Source organism: Canis lupus, chromosome 34 (assembly GCF_003254725.2).
Source record: "Canis lupus dingo isolate Sandy chromosome 34, ASM325472v2, whole genome shotgun sequence".
NCBI lineage: Eukaryota > Metazoa > Chordata > Mammalia > Carnivora > Canidae > Canis > Canis lupus.
This window is the reverse complement of record NC_064276.1, coordinates 2,612,087-2,634,906: the sequence shown is the minus strand read 5'-3', so window position 1 is coordinate 2,634,906 and position 22,820 is coordinate 2,612,087. Positions and strand designations below refer to the sequence as shown.

The following is a 22,820-nucleotide window of genomic DNA, read 5'->3' as shown; positions in this document are numbered from 1 at the left end:
TATAAAGTTCACTATAGTCTTTGCAGATAATCCTTTCCTATCTTCTCGACCTTTCCTAAAGGTGTTTTAAATTCCTCTTTTTCATGGCTGATAATTTTGTCATTACTTTCATGAAATGCTTTTCCAAGATACAGTTTGGAAAGTAATAGTAGTTATAGGTCATTTTTCACATTGCGTTATCAGAAGCTATTATTGCATATTACAGTAACACTAATAATGCTGAAAGACTTGACAATGACATGTGACACTGGAAGAAGACCAGTTAAAGGAGTATTTTATAATGTGCTCCTTCCCAATCATATTCATTTTACACAGAGCTAGTGGAATCTAACAATTACAAATGTAGAAGCTAAATAAAAATAAATGTATGCAATCCTCACCATGAGTTGATGTAAAATATCATGATTTCTTTAGATTTTATATAAGATGAAGTTTTCAAAATGCTTTCTTTCCTAGTGCCTTCATAAGACATAACATGTAAAGTACTCTGTGCACTAGTTTTTGTCCATAGCGGGAGCTCAGATATCTCTTTACTCTTATTTTCCTCTATTAAGTATAATAACAATAGTGGTTGAAAACAAGAAAACTTCTATTTTACTACCCAGAAATCATTGATAGTTTAAATAATGTACTAAAAATTTCCTCTGAAATCAAGAACATGACTATAATTCTTGTGAAATATAAAGAACAAGAGAAGTTATTGGAGCAACAGAGTGTCCAGGGATATAAATACTGTTAACCTGAAGAATGTTTTTTATCAATATATAGCACCTGGAGCTTTTAAGTAAAATGACTAGAGAGTTTTCATGAAATTTCATCTACAGTCTTTAAAATATTTTATATCTTTTATATAAGTTTTTTAACTTCATTGCTAAATAGTTGAAGGCAAACTTCAAATCTGTGTATCTACCACCCAGAGGAAACACAGTTCTATGCACATAGCTGGTATTTGATAAACACTACTGAAAATACAATGAAGTAAAACATTTGCAATGCTGTTATATACATAGAAACTTCTATTTAACCTATTCATTATTAAAATACTTTTCTGGTAGAATTATTAACCCCCAAAACCATATGCTGCTGCTTGAGGGCTTACACTTTGGAATTGCATTCCCTTCTGCTGTGACACTTAAAAAAAAAAAAAATATATATATATATATATATATATATATATATATATATATATAAAATATATAAATCAGTCCTGGTGACACTATTTTTCCTTCTATTTGGACCATGATAAGCTTCAGAGTAGTGACTTTGGGAGCAGGGTAACTTAGAGTGAAGAGACATTTATGTGGAGAAGTTACTTTGCATGTATGACACAGAGACACATTAATCTAAGTCATAATAATTTACAAATACCAGTGAACAATATGAGCCATAAAGGTTTTTAAAAATAACCCATAATTTTTCTAGCCAATATTAGAAGATTGTTTAAGATGCCAACTTTGGAAATGTGTGATGATCAAATGGTCAACTGAAGGGAAAGAAATCTTATTGTGAAATAAATATATATTTTAGGAAAGTCATGGTTTTCTTAAGAGCAAAGTAGCACCTTGTTGACTTAAGACAAAATACAAAGACAAAGGTTATGTTATGTGAGAGAATGTAAATTCTTGTCTAATAGTATAGACCAACACTGTCACAGTTAAAACAGTGAAAACACACAGGTGAAGATGGGGATGACTACACCCATATAACCACAAGCCACCATCAGCAGGTTTCTCACAAGATGTAGCAATATCAGTCCTCTCTCTACTGAGGGTGACTGGAGTACTGTCACTGTTCCTCACCACTGTTCTGGAATCATCATCACTCATCACCACCTTTCACAGAGTCAACGAGGGTTCTCTCTCTTTCCTCGTTTTGATCTCATCTCCCAGATTCATAACCTAGGTCTCAACATGAACAATAATTACTTTTAAATTCTGGATTTAAGCACACAACTCTCAAGATACCACTTGACTCATACTCACATACAGACTCACTGCAAATATATTGCCCATACCAAGTTTTCTTTTACCTGCTTCCATTCCATGTCCATTCCAGGATCCATCATTATAACCACTGTCTTGCGTCCCTTACCTCCAATGCCTCCCTCCTTCACCTCTGCTCAGCCCAGCTCACCACTGGTCCTCATAAGTCCAGCTCAAACAAGCTGACTGTGCCCATCTAATGAGAGGGTAAGACCTACCACAGTTTCCAACACCAAGCCACTGGAGGACCTGAAACCATATATCTCGATTCTTTCCCATCCTCAGGGTTGAACTCTGTTCCAAAAGCCATTCTCTCTACTGGTAGATGGACCCCATGCACTCTCATCTACCCAGCGATTTTTTCCTCTGAGATTATTCCCTTTCTCTCAAGCATCATAAATTTCTCTTTCTATGAGTCAATGCCATCATCATAGGGATACCTTCCATTCTTAAAATAAAATCCCTTCACTGTTTCCATTCCTTTAAGCCACCACACTTTATGGGCTGCCATTTGTAATGAATAGTTTTCAATCACCCCTCTTAGTTATTTATCCAAATCACATGACCAGAGTCATCACATGCCCAACCTCTATCCTCCACTCCTCTTCTGGTAAAGGACACTCACTTACAGGAGAGGAAATAGGAATTAGGTTCCTCTTTCTTAATGCCCCATAGTGAAACCTGGTTACTTGGAAATGAAACAGGTATGTCTGAGATACAGAAAATTACATATAGAGTAATAACATAAATCCTGGTCCTATTTCTGTTGATATAAAAGTGTAAAATCCACCAGTTAAAAAGCAATCAGGATGGGAAATTTGAACAAAGAAAAACAAGTCAGTGAACACCTTTTCATCGAGCAATCCATGCCTGCTGGGTTGAAGGATTCTAGGACTCGTTTACAAAATCTCAACACTCCATACATGTCATGCGGACATGTTGACTTAGGGCTTGTCATGACTTAAGTTCATTCTATGGTTATAAACCAGAATTTATTTCTGTGCAATGTTAACTGCCTGCCTAAAAACTTATGTTCTCAATTTCAATAACACTTTTTTTTCCAATAAACTGTCAAAATGAGTTTTCTTTATGCATGTACTTTATTACCCTTTATTGTACTTTGCATATACAAAGTGCTCAATACATTTAATGAATGAGTAAATAAATTATGCAACCAATTGTTTGCCAGTTAGCTTAGAATTAATGCCTCCTATGATAAAGAATGACTTCTCGGGGATCCCTGGGTGGCTCAGTGGTTTGGCATCTGCCTTCGGCCCGGGAGTGATCCTGGAGACCTGGGCTCCCTGCGTGGAGCCTGCTTCTCCCTCTGCCTGTGTCTCTGCCTCTCTCTCTCCCTCTCTCTATCTCATGAATAAATAAATAAAATCTTAAAAAAAAAAAAGAATGACTTCTTTCCCACAGAGCTGATGTTCAAGGAGACAAGCTTAAAGTAGCACATAAGAGTGATGCTATAAAATTTCTTCCCTGAGGTCCTCTAACTTAGTAAAAATAATTTTTAGTAAAAAAGCTATTTTATATTAGCACCTAAGAAGGATCAGGAAAGCAATATTCAAGTGAAAAATTTACAAATACGTTATGTACGTAACTATTAAAAATCATAAAGGATATAAACTTTTAAAGCCGCTTTTCCTTCATCTCAGCTAATTTTTTCCCAATATATTTAACTTAGCTTTAGCTCCACTGATAACAGTCTAGACCACAGAAACCTTAATAGTTTAGGACAAAAAAAAAATTGTTTGCTTATAGTAGGCTACCCCAAGGAAGTCCAGGGACCTTGCTGCTTGTGGATTTTGCCTTCACATGGGCAGCTGCTGCCCATAGGAGCTGATGCCTGAGCCTCTGATGCAGGTGCTTCAAGCTGTTCTACTCAGCTTCCAGGACAGACTTTCATGCCTGCTCACATTAGTTACTGGTCACAAAGAATCTCATCTTTGCATACAAAAATGGACAATGGGCTTGTTTTGACTATTAGAAAAAAACTCTTCACAGTAAGTTTTTTTAATGAAATTCTCATCAAGGATTTGGAGAGGCCATTTTATTTCCATAATATATTTTTGCTGTCAGCAGCTTATCCACTCTCTCAACTACAGACATCACTATCTCAGCTCAAATGGCATTTCCTATTATCCAAATCCAACGAATATCTATTCCAGTCTCCCAGTTCTTTCTCCCAATTTGGATTGTCTTCCCTATCCTCTATATCTTCTGCCTATTCCTACTTCCAACTAATTGTAAACATATATAGTAACCAATGTTTATAGTTTGATTTATTTCCTCCTACACTTTTCCAGATGTTCATAAATATTATAAACAACACAAAATATTTATTATTATTTTTTAAAAACAGTATAATATAATGCTAAAACATTTCATTTCTAAAATCCTCATGGAGTTTTTCTAAGGTGTAATATATAACTCCAACTCATTTTAATTAATAACTACATAAGAAGGATATAGCTTTTGTATAAAATATTTTACATAGAAGATAGGTCTTTTTTAAATTCTTCATCAATCAGTACTGCTCCACTTTTTTACTATCCCAGATAATTTTGCAATAAACACCAATATACATAAAATCTTATGTTCTAGATCACCCATTTCTATACTACATATGTCTAAGTATGACTAATCAAAGGCTATTGAACACTGTAAATGCCACTTCATAGCAACATATCATTTTAAACAAAGATTACAGGATTGCACATTCCCATATGGAGTGACAAAAATGTGAATTTCCTCAAACTTTAACCCTTAGCTAGATTACAGAATATACTATTTTTTAATGTTTGTCTATTTGGTAGATTAAAGAAATTAATATTTTCATCTTGATTTTTATATCCCTGATTAGTAGAGTAGAAAGCATTTCCATATAGTCATTAACTTTTTGCATTTTTCTTCTATGAACTGCTGTTCATGTTTTTTGCCTAGTTTTCTATTCTGTTATTTTATTTTTTTATCTCATTAACATTAGGAAGCACTAATATATTAATTATATCAATACTTTGTCATATTTTTGGCACACATTTTCTCTTATCCAATTTTTTCTACTATTTTGGATTGAATATGTCCTTGAGATTCTGAGCCCTCAGAAAATTTTTTTTAAACTTTTTTTTAAAAGATTTTATTTATTTATTCATGAGAGACACAGAGAGAGAGAGAGAGGCAGAAACACAGGCAGAGGGAGAAGCAGGTTCCATGCAGGAAGCCCGACGCAGGACACAATCCCGGGGTCTTCAGGATCACGCCCTGGGCTGAAGGCAGGGGCTAAACAGCTGGGCCACCAGGGCTACCCCCTTCAGTTACATCCTATAGAGAAAATATTCTTTCCAGTTTGAACCAACTGGGCATGACAGTGATGAAAATGTTTAGTAAGATAAAAATCTATTAAAATTTCCTTGTAACTCTCATACATTTATGATTCCCATATGATCTTTAAAATAGTTTGATTCAGTTTGCCAAAGAAACAATCAGTGACAAGATATTACTACAATAGCCTTAAGTTTATATCTTAATTTGAGGAAAAGTAATATTATGATGATAACTAGGCTTTTCTACACAGGATATACCCTGTCATTTATTCTTAATTACTTCATGTCTTTTAATAAAATGTTATAGTTTTCATCAGACAGGTCTTGTCATTTCCTTGTTAAATTTATTCCTCCTACTTTGTATTTTGTCAATACTCTAAAGTTAGTGGTTCAGCAAGACTTCTAGATATATGAATAAGATACCATGACATAAACCAACTTTAACAAAGCAGTATCCTGAGTGTGGGAACTGATATGAACCTTTGCTCCCTTCTTCTATTACTCCTTAAAAATAATCAGCAATCTCATGAGAGGGCTTTGGAAGCAAACTAATCTAGTAATACAGCCTGTGCTTCAACCCAATTCCTTGCTTACTGACCATTTTCACAGCCCAGATGATCCAATTAATCTATTCAACTTTCCTTTGTGTAACTACTTAGCAGCACACTTCCCTCCCTGGTGACGCACGTCTGACTGACAGCATCACCAATCCCTTACGTCAGTGGACCTTCTCTCAGCTACTCTACTGAGAGCTTCGCCACTACTGTTGCTCACTCAGCACTCCTTGAATCATACCCAAACACAGGACGCTTTCAGTATTTAAAAAAATTATGATTTATATCCTGCCACATGCTAAAAGAAGTGAAAAAAATCTTGATTTTCCAGCTTTCTTTGATTATTTATCACCTTTTATTTATAAGAAACATGACTTTGAAGGAGTAATTTTTTTTTAATCTAAGACTTCAGATTTTATTAGCCATTTATAAAGCAAAGTAATGCTGGAGGAAGAATCATGCAGACTTTAATTCATTTTACAGGGCAAATTCTAAGATACTTTCTTCCTGATCCAGCCCAGAAACACCAGAGAGACCAATTTGCCTTGACCCAACACAGGATTCATCTGCTGTCATTATACTAATTTTTTATACTTACGGATATATTTTGATTGTTGGTTAGACTTTATATATATTTTTTTGACTTTATATTTTCTAAAGGCCAATTATTTGGCCTCAGGCACATAACAGTTTTACGCTGTATTGGTCCATCACCAAATCTACCAAGACTTCACCAACAGGGAATTTTGCCTATAAAGTGTTTCCTCCTACCAAGGAATATTTTTTTTCAAGGAAAATAGCCTAAATCATGAATAAAAACATAAATTCAAAAGCAACTATAATCATGTCAAAATATTTTTATGATAAGTGAAAATCATGATTTTCTTCCAACATAACAGTCCTCGTTGTTCATCTGAAGGAACTGTTTCTAATATGTTCCCCTAAGTATGTCACAAAAGTGGGATGTCTCTACCTGTTCTTTGACCGAGGCGAGGATAGCAGAAGTGGTTTCCGTCTCGGAGCCATCTCCGTTGGAGGTGGTCAGGCCAGGGCTCAAGGAGCTGGTCTTCTCTGAGGTGGAAGAAGGCTGGTCTGGAACAGGCATAGCTCCTGCAATGCAAAAGGACATGCTTAATATGATGGGAGGTTGCCACTGCATACAGACACAACTATCAGGCAACTAAACAGCACTCTTTGGAAAAATGAAAACTATAAACTACAAAGAGAGCACACGACTACAAAGAAAGCATCATCATCAAACAGGAAATAATACAGGTAAATGGAATGATTTCTCCTGTATCACCCCAAACAAATTCCAGGACACACTCACAACTTGGTGTTTTTGTATTTGAGGTAAGTGGAAGAAGAGATACTAAGAAGCAAAAGGCAAGGAAGGTAACAAGAAAGAATAAAGAAATGAAATACTGAGTCTAACAACAACAACAACAACAACAAAAACAGTTGAACTACCATTTTATTTGAACCCAATTCATAAATGGATGTACATGGACAGCTTAGCAACAGCATCCCAGTTGTTTCTTTCTTACTATCTTTCCCAAACAAGTAAGACCAAAGTATTTATTACATATATTACCTAGCAATGCTTATCAGCAGAGGAAATAATTAACTAGGACAATTTTTACCAGAGCCCTACAAAATCAATATTCAAATAAAAGCCTAGGAGTAAATAAAGGTTGCTTTCTTGCCTAAAGCTATCCTATTACATGTCCCTCCAAGAACTAGTATTATGTGAATGTTAAAATGTATTTCCTATTATAGTGTAACTAGGCAGACTGGGTTTTTCAGTAGGAAACATAAATTCCATAGGAACCTTAGCATTGTGAGTAGTTAATAATTTAGGGCTATGGTCACTAAAAAGGGTTCTGTTATAGAACTGTCCTTAAAATATATAAAAAGATTGGTCATCTAATGTTATCATTGGACATTCCAACTTAGTTTTGTTTTCATTTTTAAGTAATTTTAAAAATAATATTACCAATGAGAATTAGAATAGTATTGGAAAGATAAATCCATTACAAACAGAATATATAGGAGGATTCGGGAAAATAATATTAATAAGCAGAATGTGAGCAAAGGATAAATATCAAATTTAACCTAGTGTAGCAAAATGCAACCCTGGCTAAAAAAGCAGAAGGTATTTTAGGTGAAATGAAGTGATTTAAATAATTACAGTGGTGGGGTTGGGAAGACAAGAGGAAAATAGTTTTGTGTTCATCTTGCTATCATATGTAGCATCTTATCTGATCAAGCCTCATAATTATAAGGATTTGGATAAACAGATCAACAAATGTTGTCCCCAGGTGACATAGCCCGAAAACCAAACCTTTCTCATTAGGGAAGTTTGAGAGATGGGTAAAAGGGGAGAAAGCAAGAAGAAAGGAAATGGCAGTTCTTGTGTGCAAAGTCACCCCTCTCTGTGACCCTGGAGTGGAGAGGTACAGCGGAGATCACTCTATCTATGTCAGAGGCTTCCAAAGGGCCTGAAGCTGAGAAAGGAGAAGTCTTGCATGTTTTAAGATTTTATTTATTTATTCATGAGAGAGGCAGAGACACAGACAGAGGGAGAAGCAGGTTCCCTTCAGGGAGCCCGATGCAGGACTAGATCCCAGAATTCCAGGATTATGACCTCAGCCAAAGGCAGACACTCAAACACTGAGCCACCCAGGCATCCCGTCTTGTAGGTTTTAAATCTTCACTTTTGTGTTTTCTAAATTTTATTGGGGTCATGTGAATCCAGTTCTGGACTAGTATTATTGCCAACCTGTTTTTTGACAAAGAACTTGTCCAAGGTCCCAAAGTTATTTATATAACCAGGCCTAGAACTCAGATTTTCTCCCTTTTTATTCCTGTTTTAGAGTCCTTTAATGTGGCGGCCTATTTTCCATAACCTGTTCTGCTGGCTGCCTCATAAATACTAGTCTATACATCAATTTTTTATATATATAAAATGTTACTCTTAAAAGTATGAGAGTAACCTGTCACAGTAAAATATGGGATTTAATAGGCAATGAATCAAGGCATATCCTTGGGCACTAGACAACTTGGATCTACACACTATAAGGAATAACCAAGTCTGTTTATGTACCCCCATTTCTCCTTAGAGCAGCAATAACAGAACAAAAGAGAAAGCTTCAAGGTTTAGCCACCATACAGAGCTACTGCAACCCAAGGCAACCTCTATGCCTGAATGGAAATGACTTGGAATAATTTCCACGGCTCATAACTTTTCACATCCAGACTTAATTCAACCATTGACCATCCCCGTGTATGAATGGTTAAGACTGTCCAACCTCAACTGCCGATCCTCTTAGCTCACAGCACAAGAGGAGGAGGACCCTATGAAGACCAAGCCGTGGGCTGCCTAATGGTTAAGTGTAAAAAGCTTTAAGCCTTCTGACTTTGCAGTAAATGGCCAAGAACTTTAGTTTTAATTAGAACTAATCCACTAAATTAGTAATTAATCTGTACTAAATCCAGGAAATCCAGAAAATGTAAGGAGACAAGAGAAAAACAAAATAAAAAAAAAAAAACAAAAAAAACAAAGGAAGAGCAATCCTCAGTAATTCTGGCATCTGAGATAAGTATATTTACTTTGGTATTTTTGTATGTTTCTTTGACAGAATTTTTTTTTTCTGATTTAACTCACTGTATAATGAGATTTACATATAATAGAGTACTACTAATACAGCGTTTTTTAAAATTTTTGTCCAGCAACATATAATGAACTATTTCTTATGTTAGGAAAAATTATTCTACGGTTTATAAACGTAATGATGTGCTCACTTAGGCAGCACGTATACTAAAAATGCAATGAATAGTATTCATAATGTATCATAATTTACATATCTTTTTAATTTTTATGACATTTTCACACATGTGACATTTTCAGTAGATAAATTCCTACATGTGGTACTGATGGAATGAGGAGCTGGAACATGTTTCAGACTTTTGAGAGTCAAAACAAATTTTCCTGCTGCCAGGCTGGTTCAACTTATCTGCCCACCAGCAGTGCTGTGAGAACGTCCCTTCCCCACAATGTTAACAACACTGGCCTTAACTACTCTCTCCTGCTTTTACCAATGTGACATAGAAAAATTCATCCCTTTGATTTTGTTTCTCTTTGGCAATGAGAACAGTGGACATTTTCCAACAGATTTACTGATCCTACATAACAACACTTCTTCATTCCCTTTATACAACTACTATGTAAGAAGTCTTTCTATCACTAGCAGAATGCTTAATCTGCAAATATCTAAGCTGAAATTTAGACTTGGTAATAAGAAGTTCTATGTCCAGAAAATACAAAACAAGTCATGCTGTATTACACCCTCACATGCATGAGCCGTGTTACAGATTCAACTGAGTTCACTCATACCCCCACCCATGATCCCACCCCTGTCCCAAATCCACATGCTGAAGCCCTAATCCCCAAAGTGACTGTATTTGGACATGGGGCCTTTTGGGGGGGGGGTATTTAAGGTTAAATGCAGTTATGAGGGTGGGGTTTATAAAGGTGGGATTGTTGTCTTTACAAAAAGAGTATAAGACTGGAGCTCTTTCTCTCCATCTATGAGGACATAGAGAGAAGCTAGAAGCCAGAAAGAGTGTTCTCACCAAACATATATCATGCCAGCACTTTGACCTTGGACTTCTGGCCTCCAGAACTCTGAGAAAATACACTTCTGCTGTTTAAGCCCTTCTGTCAGTGGCATCTTATGGTAGTGGGGGAAGACTAATACAAGCAGGACTGGATCGGTCTCAGCTTCTTTCTCTTATTTCCCCCATGAGATGAGTATGGGGGAGCCTGGGAATTGATGGTAGCAGGGCGGCACCATCATGTACAGCTCTCTGTCAATACCTTCACCCAAGATAAACTACAAGTGTCAGAGAAAGGCATGCGCTGCTTCAAATAAGCAACCTGGATAAATCAAAGCTTAGAAGATGGTTGTACCCAATTTATGTGAAGTAGGTCTGCAAAAAAAAAATGCTTTCTTTCAAAGATGATACAATAAGAAATTCAGAAAAGTTGGCTGGATGACAATACAAGCAAAAGCAGGTAGCCCTCATATACAGAGTGTCCTTCTCAACTTTAACGTATGTCCCTTATGTAATAAGATTTCATGAAATCCAAATAAATACTCTAAACTTTTATTTCCCAAACATGAGTCACTATAAATTTACATTATACTTGGTAACCTGTTAAAATCTTATGTATACTTTAAAAGGCCAAACTCTCTTGCTCTTAATTCAAGGACTGCATTCAAAGCTATATTTTATTGACTTCCATCACCCAAAAGAGAGTAAAATTCTTATTGTATATTTTATAATGGAAACTTGTTATTTTTTAAATTAATTAATTAATTTATTTATTCATGAGAGACATAGAGAAAGAGACAGAGACACAGGCAGAGGGAGAAGCAGGCTCCTCACAGGGAGCCCAATGCAGGACTCGATCCCGGACCCCAGGATCACGACCTGAACCGAAGGCAGATGTTCAACTGCTGAGCCACCCAGGCACCCCAAAATTTGTTCTTTCTTTAGCCACTTCTGTCTAGCAACTGATGACTTTACTGGAAGAGGTCATCATGAAGACATGACAATGAGTTAACCCTTGAGTTGGACCTAGGCAATTGGAGGCTCCCTACTGCCGCTCTGTGTATGGGATGTGTGTCTGCTTGCCTTCCCCATGCCCAGAAGCTGTTCTAAGAATATATCCCTGAGGTAGAAATGTAGTGTTGAGGTTATCCACACGAGGTATGGGACTGAATCCAGTTAAGGCCTACATAATCTTTAAAGATTCTGGCCAGTGGCTGCAGAAATCTACCTGTCCTGTAGCCACCCAAGATGAGCCTTGTAAATAAATTCACTTGCCTCTTCAACCTGCTGCCTACCAATCTAGAGTGATCGTCTTTCAGTCTCTCCCTAATCTCTTGAGTATAGAGACCAGTTTGCAGACCAACAGATTGACATCGGATATGGCCATCTTCAAAAAATTAACTGATGGATTCTGGTGTCTCACAATTAACCAATTCAATGATCCATCTAGCATTCTTAGACCACCATTACTTGATTTCCTCCTCTCTGATTCAGTGATAGCTCCTTTGGCTGTGATGAGGTCTTTGCTTCTGTTGAACTGCCCACCCCCAATCTGTAACCCATGACCTCTTAATCTTTTCAACTGTCTTCTCATTCTGTCACTCCCAGGCCCTCACGCTATGTTGTCAGAGACCTGTTTCTTCCTTCTCCCAGGTCCCACCTACTTAAAATTCCAGAATCTCCAAATCCCTTACATATTGTGGGACTCAATAAATATTTCATTAGCTAGACTTGCACTGTCTGATATGGTATCTTCTAGCAACATATGGCTATTAAAATCTCAATAACATTACAAAGCCAGTTTATTAGTTGCATTATTCACATTTCAAGTGTTCAATAGCCACATGTGGCCAGTGGCTATTGTACTAGAAAATAAAAATGTAGAAGAACGTCATCATTGCAGAAAGTTCTACTGATCTATACCCAATGGTCAATCTTTGATGTAATCTTTCTTCTGTAGTTTTAATCCTTGGCAGTAAGTCAGGAGAAGGGGTCAGAATATAAACATATTTCGAAGGGAGAACTGTCAGGATTACTGATAGGCTGCATGTGGTAGTGAGGCCAGGAGAGAAGAATCTAGATGATTCCAGGGTTTGGTTTGAGTGACTAGCCATTAGTCACAATGTTGACACTGTGGGTAAAATATATTTCGGGCAATGGAAGGTGACCTAACATGCAAACTTACAACCCAAAACACATCTATCTGTGACTCTTCTTTGCTGTTAACATCTCAGCAGCTGAAACCAGCTCAAGTCAGAAGCTACACTCTGATATGAATTGGGCAATGGAAGATTGATGACTTCTAAACACTATATATCACATTTCTCCCCCCCGCCCTTTTTCTTTTTCATTAGGCAGGTCCCTTTTTATCTTTTACTTTAGAGTTGCTAGAAACTTCTAGAACTTTTCTCATCTTTGTTTAGCTTTAGCCAATGGCTTCAACTTAAGACTCTCAGACATTAACTTCCTTGAATCTCACACCAAACTAACAAACCCCACATGTGTGTGGCAACATCTAAAGTTATTTCCAGGGGTGCCTGGCTTGCTCAGTGGTTGAGCATCTGCCTTTGGCTTCGGTTATGATCTAGGGTCCTGGGATTGAATCCTGCATCAGGCTCCCTGCAGGGAGCCTGCTTCTCCCTCTGGCTACGTCTCTACTTCTATGTGTCTCTCATGAATAAATAAAATCTTTAAAAAAATAAAACAAAATAAAAGTAAATTATTTCCTTCCTTCATGTGTCCACTCTCTTCAAGACAGTGATGCTCCCTGTTCTTGATCCTATGTTCTAAAACACAAGTATATTAGTGCAATAGAATTTTGGATTTACCTCATCATTAGGCATAATTTTCACAATTTTCTATTATGGTTACACCCAAGGGAGTAACAAAACTGGCCATTATAATACTCCAAATATTACTATCATTTGTCACACACACATTTATGTATCCAACTTGATATTTTAAAATTGAATATAATTGAACACGTGGGATTTTTATAACCTTCCACCCCACAGGCAATATGTGTAAGATTATGATCATGTACAACTCAAGAATAAACAGAAACATAAGCATATTACTAATATTAGGTTGCAGAGATTGTGTAGATTCATATAAATTAGTAACATGAAAGATACCTCATTTGTATAATCATTCTGGTCACTAAAACTGCAATTCTGTATTTGCAACTAAGATGTCATGAATATCAAAACCCAACACAATAGGCAGAGAAGGAGGCACAGCAGTGTCCTCTCTCAGATGCATTCCTGACACGTAAACATATATCCATCCTTGCTTCTTCTTTTTAAAGAGAAATTTAAAATTAGAGCTTATCCTAATAATATACACAGTATAATAATTAATAGCTGTCAAAACTCAATATAATTAGACCAAAAACTCAATCTCTCTTGGTCTATGTCCAATTCCCCACATCTGGCTCACTATCGACTATATACCAGCCAGTTAATAAACATTTGTTGAAGTATTAGTGTAAAATTAATAATGGTTGCTTAGTAGAGCATGTAACATAAGTAAAATGGGCTTTGCATTAGAGCATTTCTCTAAATGATATTTGAAATGACACCCTTTTAATTTCCACTCAAGAAAGCTGCTTTTCTGAAACCTTATTAGTACTAGTGTATGGCTTGGCCTCAGTCGAATGCCAAAGAAGGGATAGCCTGGGTTGCTGGCTTCTTAGGTAGAGCCATCAATCAAGCAGGATCTGAGGCCTCTGGGACTCGATGCTTGCAACTCACAACTTACAAACAGAATCTGGCAATATTTATGGAAAGCACCCTGCAAGGAAGAAGTATCGAGACATATTCAGAATATGCAACTACAGGCAAAGCCAGGAGGTAGAGAAATGTCCAATTCTACCTGATAGTTTGGGGGTGAGGCATGGGATGTTAATCACAGAATCAGAGACACGAGGTCCCTTGTTGCTGTCATGGAAGATATGATGACAGAGGGGAGAGACATGGGATCAGAGTGACATTCACATGTGGAACACAAGGGGCTGACTTCTACCTGTGTGTTCAGAGAAGTGGGAACGGTGGGAGTGGAACATAGCATGGAGGCTCAGGAAATTTACTTTGTGCCGTTGCGTGAGCCATTAATCACTGAGGAGGATGGGACCAACTTAACTATCACCACAGACTTAAGGCCACCTGAGTATTATTCTTAGTGATATAAACTGTGTCTGAAAGTCAAAAGGAAGCTTCTGTGGAGACTATAGAGTAAGAGGGAACTGCAGCACTCATGCATGGGACATATATATAAGCAGCCAAGTTGTAGCAAAACAAGGTCAGTGAGGACAGGACGGGGTCTTCTCTTGGTGTCTCATGGTCCTGTCTCCTAAAGCATCATCTCAGGCATTTTCAATTATGACATTATGACATTAAATGTAACGTTATGTCAACAATTTATCGATCTTGTTGCCCCTCCGGGCTCCAGCCACACTTATAACCTGGCCAAAGGCAGGTACTTAGGCCACCTGGAGGTAAGGTCAGATCCCCACATGTAAGATGTTAATGCTGGGATCTCACGGATTCTGCAACCATGATCAGGGTGCCCAAACCTGAATGGAGGGAAAAGCTGAGAGAAGAAGTGGCTTGACAGGATGACACTGGAAAGGCAGATGGTTACTGGTAGAGAGGAAAGGATCAGAATAAATCTATAAAGTGAGATGACAGGGGCAGGGAAGACAGCACTGGGGCTGGCATTCAGGGAGCATCAGAGGCGAGCCTGGAAACAGTGGAGGTGTGGGTGGATTGCAGCTAGCTGCTATGCTGTTGGGACTTAGTAAGGCTTTCATTTGCAAGTGACAGAAAATCCATCCCAAATGGCTTAAAGAAAAAGGGGATCAACAGTCATATTAAAAAACATCCCAATTCCAAAAACATTAAAAGATTTTTAAAATCCCAGAAGATGTATGATCATTATAGCTCATCATGATAAATGCGCTGCTTGAGGAAGGTTCACATTGCAAAGCTAACAGTGCGGAGGAAGGGACCGATATTGTAGAATTGTTTTAAAAGACTGCAGAGAAGAAGAAATACATGTGTGGAATGATGAAATTAGAAATATTCAAATTAATGACTGTGGGTAGCATATAATATTAAAGTAGCCAACCCATACATATTTCTACCAATCCACCTTTGTCTACTTGTACAGCGGGAATGTATCTGAGTGAAATTAATGATTATGATTTTTAAAAAGCTAAAGTTTCAGGGCACAACTTCAGTAAAAAACTGACCCACTTCTGAAATCAATAACCCATCCTCGCTCCCTCAAACATGACAAGGACGTCTCACCAGCCAATTTCATGGGTCTGCTAAGCTGGAGGGACATTTCTCCTTAGGCCAGAGAAATGAAGTCCAAGGTTCTATAATTACAGATCCATCACGGTAACAGTAAACTGAAGAGAAATTGAAACAGGCACAATACCTTTAACGTTGGCTCTCCCTGAATAGAGGAAAAGTTCTAAAACATTCAATAATAAAGAGGCTCAGCGGTAGACTGACTTCTTCTGGCTGAAACTTCAAAGAAGCATGCTTAGCACCACTCCCAATATAGAGCTGGTCACACACAGTGACTGCCCAGAACACACTGTCACTGCCAAATGCCCCAGGCACCGACATCCCCCTTCACATAGCCTCTAAAGATTCGCCACCATCTCCGACATTGTGTCTTTGCAAGATGCTGAACAACAGCGTCTAAGCCAGCAAGTGAAAAACAGTGTGCCTCCTCAAACACTCTCCCTAACAATACTTTAAACAAATACACAGTTTTCCATTTCATGTTCTCCTACTTAATCACAGATTGACATGATAAAAATCTGGTACCAAAAAAATCATGCTCTAAAGCCAGTCCACAACAATTTTACTATTGTGAACTACCAACGCTGATTGTCACAATCTATTAAACAGAAAGTCCCCAAATGCCAGCCACACACTGGCCGGCAACATGTTCTCACTTCATAGTACTTCAAAGTATCCATTCAAATTATGGCAATTTGCCCTTCATATTGATTCCAAATACATATCTGCCACTTGACAATTTTGCAAGATACTAGACCTCTACCACACATTTTTTCCCCAGAGTAACTATCAGTGGAGAGTCAAAAACAAAATCTTGCACTGTAAGAAGTATCTGCACTCCTTAGAAAACATGTTTAATCCATCGAAGCAGGGAAACTGTCCATCAGTGTTTTAAATTTGATTCTAGAACAGTTTCAACTACACCTACACAACTTCAGTTGCTACCACTGACTTAGAAATATTTTAAATAAATCTCTCTACAAGTCTTAAAGGAAAAAATACATAAAACAAAAATTGAATGGAGCCATAATAATTTTTGATACTTACTAAAATATGTTGACATTTTTATGCATACATGAGAAATTTTGAAATTTTAAGTGATATAATTAGCTTACTATAACACATACATCAAGAAAAAGGTAAAGCCTTGCTTAGAAAGTAAATCTAAATCCTATGTGTAAAGAGGTTTCACTGTACTTGTAAAGGTTACATAGCAAAGAATCTCTCATTTTTTTGGAATATATATTTATTAAATACATGTTGGGAGTTCAAATATTTTGGCATGTGATCAATAAATAATTTTAAACAGATGAATGACTGGATATTATGAAAAGGTGATTATCAATCCCTAACTCTGCTTTTTTGCCAATTTCTTTTCCATGTACTAGTTTCTGTGAGTTAAGCATTTTTCGATTCCACATATAGGTGATAATATTGTATTGTATTTGACCTATTTCACTTAACATGATGCCTTCGAGGTTTATCCATGTTGTCACAAATGGCAGGATTGCCTTCTTTCTCATGGTTGAATAATATTTTACATACACACACATACTCCCCACATTTTCTCTATCCATTCATCCAAGTGTCCATTGATGGACACGTAGGCTGTTTCCATATCTTAGCTACTTAGTATCCATATCTTATGCTGCAAATAATGTGGGAGTGATCTCTCTTCAAGATCCTATTTTCATCTTCTTTCAATATATACTCAGAAGTGGAATTGCTGGGTCATATAGTAGTTCTATTTTTAATATTTTGAAATTTTTCCATAATGTTTTCCATAGTGGCTGCACCAATTTACACTTCCACCAACAGTACACAGCAGTTCCCTTTTCTCCACACCTTTGCCAATACTTGTTATGTCTTGTCTTTTTGATGATGGCCATTCTAAGAGATGTGAGGTTTTGACTGCACTTCCCTGATGACTAGTGATGTTGGCACCTTTTCATGTACCTGTTGGCCATTTGTATGTCTTCCTTGAAAAAATATCTCTTCAACTCCTCCGTCCATAAAATGACATTTTAAACTATAGAGTCCATCAAACAAAAAGCTAATTCCAGCCACAGAGAAACACAAGTCATCTTCACTCTATAACTTGTCAAGTGAGTGTTATACTTCCCTTAAAGGCAATTTTCAGCAAAGCTGTTTGAAGAGAAACTCCTCGGTTTCCAGTTATTCTATACAATCATAACATATTTTAAGTCTCAGATATGAGTAAATAGGTCTGTTTATAATATCATATTCCTAATCTAAAAACAATATTTATCATTTTAAAGTTCATTTGTACCATCTTTCTACTTTATTTTTTAAAATAATTTCTTTCGCAATTAAATTATTCTAAGTTTGATAAAAAGTTTCTAACATTAAGGCTTCCCACCTCCCACTTTCTTCTTTCTCCTTTTTTCTAAATATTTACATCTCTCACAATCAGTAGGCACCACTCTCTAATACACAAGTTGTTCCTTAATGAGAAGTAAAACATTTTAATATTTAGTTATAAAATTAGTCAATTATAAGAGTTCAAATATATAAATAAATTGAAAGAAAATAATCATAACTCCTACAAAAAGAAAAATAAAATTTCTGCGAATCAGGTAGGAAGCTTGCACTTTTTATGTGTTGATATTTTGGTTTGTTATTATCTTTCTTGTGGGAGAGGTCTAAAAGTAAACTGGATTATAATCTACTTTTTTATGTCTCTATTTTGTTGACGAATTTTCATGATCTCTAAAAGATAAAACTTCAATTAATTAAGGATGTTATTTTTCTAAAAGGGGGAAAAAGGTTTAAAGATCTATCTAATGTGGGATCCCTGGGTGGCGCAGCGGTTTGGCGCCTGCCTTTGGCCCAGGGCGCGGCCCTGGATATCCAGGATCGAATCCCACGTCAGGCTCCCGGTGCATGGAGCCTGCTTCTCCCTCTGCCTGTGTCTCTGCCTCTCTCTCTCTCTCACTGTGTGCCTATCATAAATGAATAAAAGTTTAAAAAAAAATTTTTAAAAAAATAGACTTTAAAGATCTATCTAATGTAAAAACATTAGTTGGGAGCCTGAGTGCCTCAGTCAGTTAAGCATCCAACTGTTGGTTTCAGCTCAGGTCATGATCTCAGGATCCTGAGAGGGAGGCACATATTGGGCTCTGTGCTCAGTGCATGGCCTTTGAGATCCTATCTCTCCCTCTTGCTCTGCACCTCGTCCCCTGCTCACTCCCTGAATAAATAAGTAAAATATTCAAAAACAAAACAAAACCATAAAAACCCTTTACAATCTATAGGGATTATTAAAAGCACAATAAAAAGACCTGAGATCGAATCTTTTTTTATACAAATGTTCAACGGTCTTAAGAAAGTAATAGTTAAAGATAAATCAACATGGTATTTAATAAAAATCTCTATTATCTAAACACTGTTTAAGAATATATATCATGTGGGATGGCTGGGTGGCTCAGTGGTTGAGCGGTCTGCCTTTGGCTCAGGGCGTAATCCTGGCGTCCCAGGATCAAGTCCCGAATCCCACTCCCTGAAGGGAGCCTGCATTGCCCTCTGCCTGTGTCTCTGCCTCTCTCTGTGTCTCTCATGAAAAATGAATAAAATCTTTAAAAATAAAAAGAGTGAGATCTTGCCATTTATAACAACATGGATGGACCTAGAGGGCATAATGCTAAACGAAATAAATCAGTCATAGAAACACAAATGCCATATGATTTCACTCATATGTGAAATTTAAGAAACAAAACAAATGAACAAACAAAGAAAAAAGATACAACAAAAAAAAACAGACTCTCAAATACAGAGAACAAACTGGTGATCGCCAGACGGGAGGTGGTGGGGGCAGGGATCAAGTGAAATAGATAAAGAGGATTAAGAGGTACAAACTTCCGGTTACAAAATAAATAAATCACAGAGATGAAAAGTACAGCATAGAGAATACAGTCAAGAAGATTGTAATAACCATGTGTGGTAACAGATATGACTATTCTTATGGTGGTAAGAGCACTGAGTAATGTACAGAATAACATTCTGGAAGCTTTTTTAAGTGGCTCCATTTATAACCCTACCTGACTGGCTCCCATGCATCTATGGTCACTTGTCCACTCCCAGGCCCAGCTTATGACTGGGGCCCTCCTGCCCTCATCAGAGGCTAGCTATGTTATCTCCAAATCCATTCATTCCAGATTGACTTGTAATTATTTTATTAAATTAAACATATGTAAACTACACAAATATAATCACATCAATAATAAGTTTTTGTTTCTTTATAAATGCTTTGGTGAAACTCCTTTATGGTAACCCATTTTAAAAAGCTATGGAATTAATTATGAATGAGATTATTATAAAGAGCTAGGGAAAAACTATAAACACATAGGCGATTTTTTTCTTCAAAATGCTTCACAAATGTTTTAGATTCCTTCCTTACTTTAAAGAAATGGAAAGGGGAAATCATGGAGGATGCAAGGAGGAGACAGTAGGGTTGGGAAGGGCTCCACACATTTTTTTTTTTTTTTGGCACTCTGACGAGCAGACCCATATTTAAAGCAATAACCCAGGTTCTATAAGGCTGGTGAACATTGGTACAATTAAATTGAAACCAAATGAATACAGCCACAAATAGTTGTGTTGTTTTTTTTTAATAAAAAGATTCCCTATTTTAAGTAATTTCTCTTTACTGATTGGCCTCAATCTCTTGATTAAATGTTTTACTGGCCAGTGTCTCCATACTTATTTGTTGAATGAGTAAATGCATGAATGAATGAATGAGTAGTAAATGAATTGATCATTCTTAACCTATTCTGTCTGGTATGTGGTTATTTAGCTGGTCTTTACGTTGTATGAGCTTTGGAATAATTTACTTACCAGATCAATTAGTCATTTATTAACTTAATTAAGAAACAAGTGGCCACTGAGACTTGTTGATGTCGGTAATTCCACCAAAGAAAATGATGCCGGGTTTTGAAAGAACCTTTGTTTCGCATGGGTTCCGCCTCTGTTGCCTTGTGACTTTGTCTGTTCATGGCATCTGCATGAGGCAATGCAGTCTGATAGACTGCTTTTATGAAACAGTAAGTACTCTAAGCACGATGCTAAATTTAAATTATACAAGTGACTGAATTTCAATTTAGAATAACAAATCTACACATCATCTTATTGGAAAATCATTATCTAATTTTTGTGTACCACACATCTAATTTGCACAATTGAGAAAAAAATGTCTCTCAATTACCTGTTTAAAAAAATCTCTCTGAACTTTGAACACAGGATTAAAATCCATTGATATACTGAATGAACTGAACGAAACAGGGTGAAGACCATTAATTAAAAATTAACTTGCAAATTTTATTTTTAAGATTATATAATATCTAGTCATGCTTTAATCACTGTGTATGTAACTAGAGAAAACTGAAAATAAAGTATGGAATTTTAATTTTATATATTTAAATTTGTATCATACTGCACAGATACATCATTAAATTCAAGTTATAAGAGTCATGATATAATGATTTAGGAACAAACAACCTCAGAATAGAGGATGAGCCTCGTCTGAATCCAAGAAGCTGCTTTGGCTCAATAAGACCTAATCAAGTTGCCATTTAAATATGTATAGGATCTAAAATCAAGGTCTCCAACATTTACAATTTTGTAACCCCCTCCCCTTAAAAGAGTGTAGTTTATACTGGTCACCAAGAAATCCTCCAATTTAAATTTTAAATTGACCACAGGATTTAACATAATAGGCAAATTTGGAAAACTGGACTCTACCATGGTTAGAAAAATGTAGAAACTGAAAAATTGAGGGCCTGAGTCACAAAGAGAGTACTGGTCATCTCATAATAGGAAAAATGGTGTTATCTGTATGCACATGTGACTTCTTTATGTTTAATTTTATTATGTGGAAGATAAACTGTACCTTTAAAAATGAAAAAAAAAAAAAGCATACTTGTACTTGCTGGCATAGCTAGGTGAAATCACAATTTCACTTGATCAATTCTACAGCCCCCTGGAATAATGACATCCATTCTACATGTTCCTTCTTGGCACACAGCAAAAAGCAGAGAAGCATAGGAGCAGCCTTTGAGGAAGCAGCCCAAGGGAGAACAAGGACTCTTTGCAGATACATTTTATAAATGGGAGAGTAATGAGGCATATAGGAATTAAGTAACATCTTCAAGGTCAGACCCTGGGACTGTAATAGAGCAGAGAATGAAACCATAAGTTTAGGCTATTAGATACATACTGTAATGTCTAGAGCGAGCTCCCAATCTTACCCTCTTGCACAATGAACCAAAAGGAAGTACCTGGCACTATACAAGCCTCCTAAATGTAATTTGAAACACTTGTTTATCCAAGACACGAAATGATCCAAAAAAGAATTATTTCCAAAAGCAAATTAAAGACAAAAGAAAGGTGCATGACTATTTCCAAATGACACCATACTTTGAGATACATGACAGTGTTCAAATATATTTCTCCTTTGCTTGCTTTTATTCATGTACTTTGCAATGACCTTGTGAGTTTCACGTAGGGTATCAGAAATTACAAGTTCAGCCATCTTAGAATGACCGGGAGCAACTCCATTAAGGTGGACATCTTCTGTTGGGCCAGTCAACTCTAAACTTTGTCCTGTGCTGTTTTCTCCTGCTTATCTGTGAATCTGAATTCACACACTTGAACTTGCAAAAGGAAGAGAATTCATCAACTGAATCATGCCTGGACAACTGTTCTTAACCTAGGGTACAGAAAGTAGTTCTTTCCACTGGCTGTTAGTAAAGGCTCATAAGAGGCAACAGAAATGAAAGAAATACACTTTCCAGAGCTTTTACATTTAGCCCTATTACCCAAACCAATGCCATCCTCTGAAAACAAGTAAACTGATTACAAATCCTTTAGGCCATCTCATTGTAGGATGGTGGCCATTCTGTACAAGTTATTTGGCTTATTAATGTCCCAACAATCTATAGGTCTAATGGCTAGGGCAAGTTTTTTTGTAGAAGAAACAGAAGAAATGCTGACTCAGCTTTAATTGTC

The 22,820-nt window shown here is 36.7% G+C and overlaps 1 protein-coding gene across 4 annotated transcripts in view; it reads right to left on the bottom strand.

Moving 5' to 3' along the window:
* CTNND2 (catenin delta 2) overlaps window positions 1-22,820 on the bottom strand; it is a 924,458-nt gene that overhangs the window by 765,618 nt on the left and 136,020 nt on the right. For all 4 annotated transcript variants that reach the window (XM_025451313.3, XM_025451315.3, XM_025451314.3 and 1 more), the window contains one exon: window positions 6,839-6,975. In XM_025451313.3, coding sequence (XP_025307098.1) covers window positions 6,839-6,975 — 137 coding nt within the window. Of the gene's footprint in view, window positions 1-6,838; window positions 6,976-22,820 lie in introns of those variants that run through there.